The following is a 14857-nucleotide window of genomic DNA, read 5'->3' on the forward strand; positions in this document are numbered from 1 at the left end:
CCTGCCCTTGACCCACAAATGGCTCTCACTCACTCATCCCCACAGAGTATGAACGCCCTCAGTAGGTTTCATGATAAGCTGCCAGCTGGATTTGGAGATATCTTGTGTGTCCAAGTTCGACATGTTGGCCTAAAGGTTGCGCTACAGAAAACGTATACTTCATGAACACAAGGAAGCAAAATACGACTCAGGCTGAAAAATTATGGACAGTTTAACCAGATGTTTTCTGCTAAACAACCAATTTTCCCTGTGGCAACATTGCAGACCATTACGGTCAGTGTGTCAACAACGGACTGGATCACATTTAGCTCCCCCCCACACACACACACCTCAGAGATAACATACAAACTGGTATCAAATGGGGGCCTATCAAACTGGGCATTTGAGCTGGTATCGTGCAGTGAAGAAGTAAAGTCACAGACCAGATGAACTGATCACAGGAATGAATGCAAGACATAAAGACGATGGTCATCTCTACATCTTAACAATAAAACATCCATAAACATTCTGTTGATAAACTGCTTTGACAAATCAAAAGGAATGTCCCGTTAACATCATTTCTCAACTTGGTGGGCTGTCGACCCGAAAGTATGACACATTCTCACAGGGTGACAGAGGGAGAGCAACCGCTTTGTGTGATCTGGTACAATGGCTGTCATGCCCTTATCAAGAAGGTCAAAAGGTGAGGTCCCAGACAGAACCAGATGGGAACCACGGAGTCTGTTAGACTGCTGTCAGTCCATTTAGGACTGAGGCCCATTCTAAATCCTGACAATTTATTTTCTTTTTTATTATTCAAACGTCTCTGTTCATTTTTGGTTGCATCTCAGCTGAGAACGTCAAAAGGTATGACTTCAAATGACACGTATTAAACAGAACAATGTCCAATGGAGTTATTTATATAGAAATAACTTGGCTAGTCGACTAGATTCCTCCCAGGTCGTAACGGCGAGTTCACAACCGCACACCTTTCTTTCTTCCTTGTGTGATTGGTCAATTTGATCCAGCGTGGAGGAAAAAGTCGTCCAATAACAGGCCAGGCAGCATTTGGAGAAGGGCGTGGTGGACCAGTAGGTCAGACAAAAGAAGTAATAATAATACAATTGTAATAATGTCAGTATTCCATTCTCCAAGACATGGCCATGTTACAAAGGTTTCCTAATTCCAAATGAATGTCAATTACTAAGTCAAGTATGCAGGGTTTTGTTTAACAAACCCTTCGGGACCGGCAAACACCATGGTGTTAAAAAAAAAGAAAAAAAAGAACATAGCTCAGCATTTAGGTTCACAATCTAAACGTTAATTGGAGACCAAAACAAAATAAGTAGTAAAATGTCCAAGTAAACTACGGAGTGAAAAGGATGCTCCGAAAACAGGCCCAACTTCCCAGATGAAAACAAAGTTTAAGAAAAATAAATAAAACAAATGATATTTTATCTGACCGATGCCACAAAGTTCACATAAAGTTCTTGGCATGACTTGCATCAAAAGAAGCTCCGGCATGATGGTGGCTAAGCTACACAAGGCTAACCTGTATATCGGTTAGCCGTCCTGTCCTTGTATCCGTACATTCAGTTATAACTAGGCTAGTTAGCATTTAGCTGCTAGCTAGTCTGTTACTGAATCCATGAAGGAGGTCAGCTTAAGTTGCTTAAGTATGCTAGTTAGCATGTAGCACCAGTCACCAGTCAAAGAGCAGGACTCTTTATTTGAAGATGCTAGGTATCGCATGATTTCTCAACGAGTGCCCATACTGTAGGTGTCAGGCATTCGCATGACTAGTAAATGATAATGATTAAAAGGTAGCCACAGGCTTCGACTGGTTCTTTTTCGGACAAAAACATGCTGATCATAATATGCATCTCAACTCTTTTTAATTTTTAACAAAACATCTCAACGTCTCCTGGAGCCTGAAGGGCACAGCTGTGGCGTTGTGCAACTTCTATTTCCGCCCAAGTCTCAGAAGAACACCGGTCGAGTCTCCATTACCTCCTGTGGACGGGCTGAAGACGAGAAGGTTTTTGATCACATCAAAAGCCAAACATGTTCGAACCCATTAACAGCCAAGTGCTTCGTCAAACAAAACACCCCCAATGACACGCTTCTAGTCTCTAGACTAAATTACGCTCAAAAGGACAATTATGTTCCCATCGGTATGAGAGGACACAACGATGGTTTAAGGGCTTCCATTAGTTCAGCTTGTGTGACGTGACTCTCTGTTCAAGAATGGAGAGTCGTGGAGAGCCATGCTGACATCATCATCCTCATCCTCTCTCCATGTTGAAGGTTCATTTTCCCCACCTGCCTGGTTAAGAGTTAGGACCAGTACTTGAACCACACAGACCTGTATTGGACGCACACGTCCAGTGGAGGACGCTGCTGTGCTGACACATCCATATTCCCAGTACTCTGATTCAGAGTCTGTTTATATTGGTCAAAGTACTGTTCACATAGGACTGTTTCCAGTTGAGGGCTCTTTTTTGTCCCGCCACCTCTATCAGGTTAAAAAAAAGTGCTCAATTTTCCCATTGGATTTAACATGTCACCTGGTTGAAGACCATCGCTCAGGGGGTCTCAGGGGGGTCTATATCCCAGGAAGGTGCTCTGTAGAGCCAGGCAGAGCTCAGGGTTTGTGGGGGCCAGGGGAGAGGACCACCGGTGTGGACAGACCGTCCACGCTCAGAGCTGGAATGTGGATCAGATTACTGCCGTTGGTGGGGAACTGGAGGGAGAAGAGAGAGGGAGGGGGAGAGAGGAGAGAGAGAGACGGGGGGAGAAGGTTAAAGATAAATTAAATGACAACTTAACCCACTTTCAACCCATCTTCATATAATTTGTCCTCACTAATGCTCAGGATAAAACGGTAAAAAATAAATCTACTCTGTGCAACAAGATTAAAAAAATAGAAATAGAAATAGAAAATAGAAACATATTAACGTGAGAACAATGGCTTCCATTATAGCATGCTGATTATCCAGGAATATAAAGCCTGCAGTTTCTATTAGCTTGGATTGCCCATCGATGAAGTCACTGGTGGACGGGTTTCTGAAATGTCCACAGCCCTCCTATGAGACACAGACCGAGAAGAAAAAATAAACCATGACCCATCTGAACTGAGTGAGTGAGTGAGTGAGTGAGTGAGTGAGTGAGTGAGTGAGTGAGTGAGTGAGTGAGTGAGTGAGTGAGTGTGTGTGTGTGTGTGTGTGTGTGTGTGTGCGTGCGTGTGTGTGTGTATTGTTCCACTTTTTGCTTTGGCAATGTAAACATTTTCTTCAACGTTCTTCAAACGTTTTCTCATGCCAATAAGTCCTTTGAATTGAATTGGTGTGTGTGTGTGTGTGTGTGTGTGTGTGTGTGTGTGTGTGTGTGTGTGTGTGTGTGTGTGTCTGCTCAACAGTGACATTTGGTGGTCAACCAACGCTATTTCCGTACTAATTATTTTTAGACATACATCCATCCATGGACGGACACACATAGTTGCTAGCTGGAGTGGCTAGCACCACTCAGAAATGAGCATTTGTGATGACCAAGAAATGAAGATATATTTAAAATGGGTGAAGTCATCCTTTAACCCATTAAGACCTGAGGATGATTCTACAAATGAGGGGAAAAGAATAGAGTCCGCAACACTGGTAATACTCAGCTCCACTGGTTTATTAAGATTCAACGTTTCGACCACATTTGGGGCAGAGGTCCTTCCCTGATCTCCATGCCTGTGTATTATGATATTTGGCCAGCAGAGGGCGAAAACTACAGATATAATATTCAATATGTCCTTATTTGTTGTAACAATAAATTGTAGCTCTGTGTTGTTAGAATCAGAACGGTGAATAACAGCAGCCAAAGAGGACACTGTTGAAACGTACAATGAAAAAACCAACTCAGATATGTAGACATGTAATCTTTCATAATTCCATCGTTTTGTCCAGTACACCAGTGACAGATGGTGTTATGAAGGCCTGAGCCAAAATACACGCATGCACGCTCACACGCACAGCTACATACACACATGCACATTTATTAAAGGCAGGACTCGTGCGCACATCCCACACACACACTACACATTTATATTTTTAACACAGCACACACAGGCAGTGTGTATACGAAGAGCTTGTGTGTGTCAAGGAGAATACAAGTGGTGTTCATTTGGGTGTACTTAATTGTTGCGAGCAGGCTTATATGTTGTGTCTGTCTGTCTGTCTGTCTGTCTGTGTGTGTGTGTGTGCAGTGTTGGGAAAGTTCATTTATTTTATGAACTAGTTCAGTTCACAGTTCAGAAATTTAAAAAGGAACTAGTTCAGTTCATAGTTCCTAATTCAACTTTTGAACTAAAGTTCATGGTTCCAAAAAATGAACTATTTTAGTTATTTTTCGTTCTTTTTTTCTCCCTTTTAATTATTGCCACAGCCCATAGCCATATAGAACTGCAGACTTTATTGAATAAAAAAAAACCTTTTTATTAAAAGGTGACAACTTTTACAATATCTCCATTAGCATTATCCAAATTAATTCCTTATTATATATATTTTTTTACATTTTGGGGAAAAAATAGCTCTTTGCAAGACGATCGCTATAAACATCTCAAACACCACAACTCTATAGCCACAGCTGTGGTTATGGACCATGTCAGTCAGAACACTTTCAGCGTGATTTTATGAACGATAGAAACATTGACAGCCAATCAAAATTAATCAGAACTTAAGGAACATCTGGAGCATGTAGTCAGACTCACTCACCCCCGAAGAGTTTTGTTATCAGCGAACAACTTGAACAGCTGGTAGGCTAGCTGACATTACTGCACCGCAGGTATAGACTCACCTCCTTATAATTAATAATCAGTCAGATTATTTATAATTACATCCCGTCTTTCAGCACCAGATGTGGAGATCTCTCTCTCTCTCCCTCTATGTGGACTATGTGCGTGTTGGATGCACTGTTTACAGAACGCCATCATTCATTCAGTGAGGAAGACAACAAGTATAGTACTACTATGACATTTTACTTAACCATTAATTGTCGCTCAAATAATTGCGATTAGCAATTAAATTGTGTTTAGGTCGTTGAACGTTGGAACATTATGCATAAAGGTTACAATTCTGTTTGGCTTTTAGTCTTCGTGAACAAAAAGTGCACAGGACAGAAATATATTTTATATGAATAGTGGAAATAGACGATTTAAAAGCTCAAAACGCGTCACATCGTGACACGTTTGAGCTTGTAGATATTTCCAATTACGTGTGAAAATGTTTGAAAATATATGGAAATCTTTTAACATGGAAATGATTATGACAATAATGCAAAAAATAATTGCTATGCCAATAGGCGATTATGTAATAATTGTGAAAGGCCAAACGCCAACTTCATTATCGCTATAGTTTGTTTCTGTGCTCAGTGTGAATGGCGGTTTAAATACATCTGGGATGCCTGTATTCAAGGAAACTGTTGATGAATGTGTAGATGTGAGAGTCCTATGGTGTGGTTATGCTCCATACAGTATGTACTGTAGAAGTGCATACTGACACCATGAGGCCTACTTGTCACAACGATTTTGTCACCCGATGACGGTGTACTGTTAAAAGGATGAGTGTATACCTGGAAGGACAGCTTGGCAGGGGAGCGAGGTGCGATGGGACTCAGTGTGCTCCAGAAGTGAATGGTGGAAGGAAGAGGACTGGGAGTTAACAGGACTGGAGTCTACACAGAGAGAGAGAGAGAGAGAGAGACAGACAGACAGACAGACTTAGATATATTCATATAACCAAACCACAAGCATTACAAGTTGAATTATAAGTGTGTGCACGCAGTCGTGCACACACTCTCTCGCAGCACGCAGTCGCGCACACACACTCTCTCGCCGCGCGCTCACGCACGCACACGCACGCGCACGCACACACACACGGGTCAGTGCGTACCAGTGCATGTGAGGTGATGACAGAAGGAGTGAGTGTGTTGGTAGCAGAGCCAGGAGCCAGTAGACTGTTGACGGCTGCATTCACCTGGACAACACACAATAACACCGTTGTTACAATACAACCACACATGGTACTATCATGCACAATTTGTTGACTTTTGATCCCCGTTCGTACATTTTGTATTTCTTTATTCATTTATTTTGATGAGTTATTAATTTGAGTAAGTAAAACATTACTGATGCACAAACTTGGACACATCATCAGTGTTATCTGGAATCATTGGATGTTTCTGGGTCTTGCAACAGACACCCTCCTCCAGGCAACCAGACCAAGGCTGATCAGACCCCGGCCTGTGTCCAAGTGATGCTACATCCCCCACTGTCTCTTGGGGGTTCAGAGATAGTCAGTAGGGAAGATGGCTGATGAGATGTTGGCGACGCTAGGAGGCTCCAGGCGCTGTGGGTTGCCTCCGGTGGGTTGAATCCTTCTGTGTGTTGCGTCGTCGTTTTCACTGAACAGCACACATCTCAGCCTCGGTGCCACTCGAGCAACAGGGGGCAGCGTTGCTGAGGGTTGGCCATTTGTAGATACCACAGAAAATCTCCCTCTTTCCGTGGAGAACTGGAGATTTGCCATCTAGCATCTACCGAGTGAAACTGTCTAGTTTTTTCCATCCTCCAGTATTTACACAAAATTACACAATATAACATCAACCGTGTAGACTTACTAGCAGTAATATCATTACTTAATAATAATGTTGATAATAACCTTATCCAAAGACAGTCCAGGGGGGAGCAGATACGAGGCGGAGGGCAGCTCCAGTCCACGGGGTTTCTTGGGTTTAGGAGGAACTACTTCAGGGGCAGAGGTCACAGCAGGGGTCACAGCCATTGCTACCGTGGTAACTGAGGAGGCTGTGAGAAGACAAACAAAATTGTAATGGTGCATTTATATAAGCGCCTTAATCCAAAGTGCTTTACAATGTGCATTACATTCACACAGCGACGGCAGAGGAAACCGTGCAAGGCACCAAACTGCTCATCAGGATCAGGTTAGGAGAGCAGTCTTTCTCAAGGAAACTTCAACAGTTAATGTACACATTGTGTGAGTGTGTGTGTGTGTGTGTGTGTGTGTGTGTGTGTGTGTGTGTGTGTGTGTGTTAGTTACCTGGTACAGAGGCCTTGACCTCACCCTCCTTATCCCCCGACTCCCGACAAGAAATGGGCGGGACTTCTATGATGGAGAGGGGGGGCTCTGGGCCCTCTGGACCACACGCCAACTCTGGTACCTGAAGACAAAACAGAGTGGGTCCAACCACACAGAGTAAGTAACCCACTAACTAACTAACTAACTAACTGACTGACTGTGTAACTGATCATTTGGAGACGCAGCAGACTAGTTAGGTAATTAAATAGCTGCTTAACTAATGATTACTAACTACATTGATGAGAAACTTGGAGTTGGAGGACAGAAAATATGGTGATCTTAACTAGAAAATAAGCTAACGATCCAACTGTGGAAGTGGGCTGTTATTAAAGCCACAGGGTAGCGGTGTGGAGCAGCAGTTAACCCCTGTCATCTGTGTTGCCACAAGCACATTTTGCTGCACTTATTTAATGCAAAATAGACACTGCAAAATTCAAAATAACTTCGCCAAAAAGGACTCACCTCATCCAGCCCTTTGTCTGCCTGCTTCAGAAGCTCTATAAACTCCTCCTCCACCTTGAGGTGTTCCTTCTTGATTGGAGGGGGTGCAGTTGTTACCACGGCAACCCGTTGTTGTGCTGGTGGTGGCTGTTGTTGACGAGTGGGGAGAGGGTTGATGACTACATACACAGGGTGAGGTTGGGGGGGATGGCTGACCGCCCCACAGTCCACCTGCTGCTGCTGTGCATGTTGTTGTTGATGTTGTGTGTGTGGGGGCGGCAGGGTGAGCAGAGGGGTGATGGAAGACTGGTCTCCAACACCGGTCAGATAGATCTGAGGAGGTGACGGGGGAGGAGGCGGGGGCTGCTGGAGGGAGGAAGGAGAGAGGAGGAGAGAGAGGAGTAATGCTGGTATTATATTCTACCAGGACCTCTAGTACTGATGGTTTTATATTCTACCAGGACCTCTAGTACTGATGGTATTATATTCTACCAGGACCTCTAGTACTGATGGTTTTATATTCTACCAGGACCTCTAGTACTGATGGTATTATATTCTACCAGGACCTCTAGTACTGATGGTTTTATATTCTACCAGGACCTCTAGTACTGATGGTTTTATATTCTACCAGGACCTCTAGTACTGATGGTTTTATATTCTACGAGGACCTCTAGTACTGATGGTTTTATATTCTACCAGGACCTCTAGTACTGATGGTTGTCAAGTCTACCAAAATACTTATTTTTGAGGGGTCATTTCATGGCAGCCAAGTCTATGGACTTTTAATGTTTGCTTTAAGCAGGCCCAGCTTGCTTTAGGCATGCCCAATCGTGACTGAGACAAGTCACGATTGGGCAAGTGTGATTTCTTATCATATCATCAGGACTCATTCTAACTGTCTAAACAGGGGCCTGGACACCAGGTGGATGTAATTGGTACGGTAGAATACGAGCAGTACTACGAATGCTGGTAGAAATTTAGAGTAAATGTTGCCGAGCCATGGGGTCAGGCAGGAACCAATCTCCTGTTTCTGTATCTTGAGGCGGCTTGATGTACAAGTACATCCCCTGGACATGACACTTGTATGTCACAGGGACATACCCGCATCAGCCCTTGATGCTGAGTGCCAAGCAGGGAGGCATTGGGTCCCATTTTTATAGTCTCTTTGGTATGTCCCAGGCCGGGGAATCGAACCTCGACCTCTCAATCTCAGGGCAGACACTCTAACCACACGGCCACTGAGCTGGTAAGCATTTTAGAGTAGGTGTATGAAATGACTGTATTACCTGTGGCTGGCTGACTGTGTTGTTTGGAATCTGGGGGCTGAGAGCTGGTGTTGCACATGGGGATGGTTGGGTCACAATGACCTGCAGACCACCTCCACTCTCCACGCTTTCCATTTGGGAGGAGTTAAACTCAGAGGAAAAAACACACACCTGAGGAGAGGAGAGGAATGAATGCCAACTATGAATCCCATATCAATAGGCAGTTTAGGCACTATGCACAGCAGCCATATTGGAAAGAAAGTGGGCCTGTTCCTTCATAGGTGCACAAATGATTCACAGGATTTGTCAGCAGGGCTGCAGCATTATGACTAAAATGAGATTCCCTGATAGAATGGTTAGTGATTATTGTAAAACAATTATTGATGATGAACATGCCTCTGTTGCTCATTGTGCTTATTAGTGTTGCACAACGTTCTGGTTATAAACATTGTGTAATAGTGAGGAGACGATGAGGGAAGATCAGCTGACGGAATAAGATCTTTGAATAATTTTATGTTTCACAACTATATCTTTGTTTAAGTTAAAATTATTATTTTTGATACATTTTGATTAACTGTGCAGCTGATTAACACACACACACACACATAACATTTTACTTTTGACGATTAATTGTCATGATGAATTGCGATTAACGATTTAATTGTGATTTTAGATGTAGATATAAACAACTGGTTGAGATATTTCAAATTTGATATTTTGAAAATATAAAACAAAATTGCAGAGATAGGCGATCTATAACACGATTTCCGCAATGTATGAACATTTTCAACACTTTAAACTCGTAAGGGCCTTGCAAACGGGGAACGATAAAACACGCCTATAGTTCATTTTCAATGAGACCTGCGTTTTTGCTCTGAGAAGTTGCGGTGCGACAACGCAAGCGTATTTACGTGAGCGCGGATTAGATTCGGATTCGCTTTTTTTTTTACGCTTGCGTTGTCACGCCCCTCTTGAGCAGACCTGTAGCAGACCTGTCGTTGATCCAGGCAACAATGTGTGCGTTCCTCGCTTCCCGTTTGCAAGACCCTTTACGATGAAATAATTGTGATTGTGATTATCTCAAATAATTGCCTTTAGGTGATTATGTAATAAATGTGACAAACACACGCACGCACACAGACACACACCCCTACCTCTGTGTTGTGGTCAATTCTAAGAGCGGCCTCTTGCGCAAGCATCTGTTCGTTTTTGATTGGTCGAGGGCCTGGCGGTAAGTTCTGCAGTGATTGGATGGTGAATGTGGAGTAGAGACCTGACTTCATGTAGTCATTACGAGAACTCCTTGGATAGTTGCTAGGCGACATGCGCTGTCAATCAATCACATCAAATAAAACAAATCAAGTAAGTAATTCCTAATTACACAATTCTAATTTCTAATTAATGGTCCTCGTTAACCAGTTCCAATACATTCCAATACATTTATTTAGCACAAGCAAATACACACAGAAACAGAATTATTGAAATATAATATACATACGATACATACATATACGAATACAATTAAGAGCAAAATAGAACACCTGTGGTAAGGTCTTTGATGGACAGGTGGTGGCCATGCCTCCCAGGGATATTGATTGGCTGTTAGGTTCGGTCTCTCGCCTATGTCCCTCCTCCCCGTTGCGCCCCCCATCAGAGAGGGAGGGGTCAGGGTGACTGACGAACTTATAGACAAATTTCTGCCCGCTCACTTTCTTTATGATGTTCTGACAAACACAAGAGAAATACCATTATTATTATATTAGAAAAAACTAGAAAAAACTCGATCGACCTGAACTCTGACGGGTGGAAACCTCATATGTCCAAAATTGTTAACTTTCATGGTTCAAATTAAAAAAAATGCAATAGTAGCAGATCGACAAGCTTTTTTGAGCATGTAAATCAGCTACTACTGTGTGACGCTGTAGTATGATGACGTAGCGCATTAATTTACGAAAAAACACAAAAAGTTAAAAATATGGACATAAGGTTTCTGCCTGACAGCAATGACATTACTACTAGTATCTCGAGCTCTGCTGAGCTCAGATTGTACTTATAATACAGTATTAGTAGTACTCAGCACTAGTGTTTTTATGCAGTTTATCATATGACCTTGTCGTCGTTCATGTTGTGTTTATAAAACAGTATTAGTAGTACTCAGCACTAACAGTATTTGTATACCTTATCATAGTAGTATCACAGAGCTCTGCTGAGCTTGTCGTAGTTCATGTTGTGTTTATAAAACAGTATTAGTAGTACTCAGCACTAACAGTATTTGTATACCTTATCATAGTAGTATCTCAGAGCTCTGCTGAGCTTGTCGTAGTTCATATTGTGTTTGTTCTTGCGGAGGCCCCACAGCCTGGCCACCTCCTCTGCGTCCAGCAGCTTGAACTCTCCCTCCTCACCCGTCCAGCTGATCAGATGCTTCTGCCGCTGGTCCTCCAGCAGGTGGAGCAGGAACTGCCACAGCGTGATGGATGGATCCATGGCTGAACGGACGGAAGAGAGAGAGAGAGAGACAGGTTAGGAAAGACCCCCCCCACCATCTCTTTGCACTACTGCCATCTGGTAGGTCGGAGAGTATCACGGAAAGCACCAGTAGGCTGTCCAACAGTTTCTTTCCCCAAATCATCAGAACCATGAACACTGGCCCCCAAAACATGAGATGAATAGGACTTTGAATAGTACTGTACCAATAAGGCCAATATGTTAGATAGACCCTGATGAAAAAATGAAAATCCATATATTTTTTCATCAAAGACGGAGTGCCTTGGAATCCTTTTCTTTACAAGTCTGCATTTTACACCTTTTGGGAATTACATTACATTACATTACATTACAGTCATTTAGCAGACGCTTTTATCCAAAGCGACTTACAATAAGTGTATTCAACATAGGTAGGGAACAAAAACTACTAATCACCAGAAGTCTTTAGTGCATTTTCTGCAAAAACAAGCAACCAAGAGTATACCTAGCGCTAAGGTAAAAGTGCAATATATCAGCTACCTATTTCCTTAAGTACATTAAGCAGTACTACTTTGAAACCCCCTTTTTTGTCTCCACCAGGCCGAAGGCATGGGGAGAGAGTATGTTTTGCACTCCGTCCGTCCGTCCGTCCGTGTGTCCGTGTGTCCGTCCGTCCGTGTGTCCGTCTGTGAACAGCTAATCTCTGGCACCATTAACCCGGTCAATGCCAAATTTTGCACACACACTCCCTGGAGGCCAACGATGAACCTCTGCCCCAGAATTTCCACAACGGCCTGTTATAGCGCCACCAGGAGGCCGCTTTGTGCAAAACAAGTTTTTGGACAGTACACCTACAGATTTTGTCCAAATATCACACAAATTGGTACACAGTCTCTCTAGAGCCATTCAACAAAACAGGTCTTTCAGATTTCAGACTCCATCCTGATTGGCTAATATTGGCTTCCAAAGTTCGCAGGAGTGCTCAGTTTCAAACAAAATGCTGCAAATCATGAACACATCGTGTGATTTCCGTGAAATTGTGCACGCACATTCCCACTAGGCCGAGGAAGAAATGCCACGTGAACATTTTCAACTCAGCCTCATGGTGGCGCTATAACTGGCCGAAAAGTGTTTTTACCTCTAACTGCATGGATCTGTGGATAACTTTGTATGCCTACTCCCTAGAGGCCAAGGAAAAACCTTTGCCTGGAATTTTTCACATCTGCTCTTTATAGCGCCACCAGGAGGCCGACATATGTAAAACACATTTTCTAATATTACTCCTTCAGATTTTATCCAAATTTCACGCAAATCGGTACACATGCTCTCCATAGTCATGTGATCAAGACGGGTTTGTTTGATTTCTCATAATCCACCCTCATTGGCTACGATTGGCTTCTAAACTTTTTAGTAGCCCGCTTTGTACCCGTTTTGTACAAATCGCCACAACTACTCAACGCAGCGTCCGATTGCGGTGAAACTGTGCATGCATATTCCCACTAGGCTGAGGAAGAAATGCCACTTGACAGTTGTTTTCAAATCAGCCTCATGGTGGCGCTACAACAGGCCAAGCCGCGTCACACACACACACACACACACACACACACACACACACACACACACACACACACACACACACACACACACACACACACACACACACACACACACACACACACACACACACACACACACACACACACACACACACACACACACACACACACACACACACACACACACATTACTCCTAAACATTTTGCCAAACATCACACACACTGGTGGAGACCTGTGCCCAGAAGGGCACTTTTTCTAGTTTGTTCATATTCCTACCTGTATCACTAAAGAGCACCCATCTATAAGAGCCACTGACTGATCCTACCTGTATCACTAAAGAGCACCCATCTATAAGAGCCACTGACTGATCCTACCTGTATCACTAAAGAGCACCCATCTATAAGAGCACCCATCTATAAGAGCACCCATCTATAAGAGCCACTGACTGATCCTACCTGTATCACTAAAGAGCTCCCATCTATAAGAGCCACTGACTGATCCTACCTGTATCACTAAAGAGCTCCCATCTATAAGAGCACCCATCTATAAGAGCTCCCATCTATAAGAGCACCCATCTATAAGAGCACCCATCTATAAGAGCACCCATCTATAAGAGCTCCCATCTATAAGAGCACCCATCTATAAGAGCACCCATCTATAAGAGCACCCATCTATAAGAGCCACTGACTGATCCTACCTGTATCACTAAAGAGCTCCCATCTATAAGATAAGAGCCACTGACTGATCCTACCTGTATCACTAAAGAGCACCCATCTATAAGAGCACCCATCTATAAGAGCCACTGACTGATCCTACCTGTATCACTAAAGAGCACCCATCTATAAGAGCCACTGACTGATCCTACCTGTATCACTAAAGAGCACCCATCTATAAGAGCACCCATCTATAAGAGCACCCATCTATAAGAGCCACTGACTGATCCTACCTGTATCACTAAAGAGCTCCCATCTATAAGAGCACCCATCTATAAGAGCACCCATCTATAAGAGCACCCATCTATAAGAGCCACTGACTGATCCTACCTGTATTACTAAAGAGCACCCATCTATAAGAGCCACTGACTGATCCTACCTGTATCACTAAAGAGCACCCATCTATAAGAGCCACTGACTGATCCTACCTGTATCACTAAAGAGCACCCATCTATAAGAGCACCCATCTATAAGAGCACCCATCTATAAGAGCACCCATCTATAAGAGCCACTGACTGATCCTACCTGTATCACTAAAGAGCACCCATCTATAAGAGCCACTGACTGATCCTACCTGTATTACTAAAGAGCACCCATCTATAAGAGCCACTGACTGATCCTACCTGTATCACTAAAGAGCACCCATCTATAAGAGCCACTGACTGATCCTACCTGTATCACTAAAGAGCACCCATCTATAAGAGCACCCATCTATAAGAGCACCCATCTATAAGAGCCACTGACTGATCCTACCTGTATCACTAAAGAGCTCCCATCTATAAGAGCCACTGACTGATCCTACCTGTATCACTAAAGAGCTCCCATCTATAAGAGCACCCATCTATAAGAGCTCCCATCTATAAGAGCACCCATCTATAAGAGCACCCATCTATAAGAGCACCCATCTATAAGAGCCACTGACTGATCCTACCTGTATCACTAAAGAGCACCCATCTATAAGAGCCACTGGCTGATCCTACCTGTATCACTAAAGAGCACCCATCTATAAGAGCACCCATCTATAAGAGCTCCCATCTATAAGAGCCACTGACTGATCCTACCTGTATCACTAAAGAGCACCCATCTATAAGAGCCACTGACTGATCCTACCTGTATCACTAAAGAGCACCCATCTATAAGAGCCACTGGCTGATCCTACCTGTATCACTAAAGAGCATCCATCTATAAGAGCACCCATCTATAAGAGCACCCATCTATAAGAGCACCCATCTATAAGAGCCACTGACTGATCCTACCTGTATCACTAAAGAGCACCCATCTATAAGAGCACCCATCT

At 43.3% G+C, this 14857-nt stretch overlaps 1 protein-coding gene across 2 annotated transcripts in view; it reads right to left on the reverse strand.

Annotated features, from left to right (window-relative positions):
• The window catches only part of elk1 (ETS transcription factor ELK1), a 26504-nt gene continuing 11647 nt past the window's right edge, over positions 1 to 14857 (reverse strand). Inside the window, exons 2-11 of one of the 2 annotated variants that reach the window (XM_079524109.1) lie at positions 11105 to 11313; positions 10366 to 10548; positions 9979 to 10152; positions 8846 to 8995; positions 7581 to 7922; positions 7080 to 7200; positions 6681 to 6826; positions 5913 to 5996; positions 5593 to 5694; positions 1 to 2722 (exon numbers count right to left, since the gene is read on the reverse strand). In XM_079524109.1, coding sequence (XP_079380235.1) covers positions 2624 to 2722; positions 5593 to 5694; positions 5913 to 5996; positions 6681 to 6826; positions 7080 to 7200; positions 7581 to 7922; positions 8846 to 8995; positions 9979 to 10152; positions 10366 to 10548; positions 11105 to 11313 — 1610 coding nt within the window. In that variant the 3' untranslated portion in view covers positions 1 to 2623. Of the gene's footprint in view, positions 2723 to 5592; positions 5695 to 5912; positions 5997 to 6680; positions 6827 to 7079; positions 7201 to 7580; positions 7926 to 8845; positions 8996 to 9978; positions 10153 to 10365; positions 10549 to 11104; positions 11314 to 14857 lie in introns of both variants that reach the window. The other variant, XM_079524108.1, reaches the window with a different exon arrangement.

Source organism: Electrona antarctica, assembly GCF_951216825.1.
Source record: "Electrona antarctica genome assembly, chromosome: 2".
In the NCBI taxonomy this organism is placed as follows: domain Eukaryota; kingdom Metazoa; phylum Chordata; class Actinopteri; order Myctophiformes; family Myctophidae; genus Electrona; species Electrona antarctica.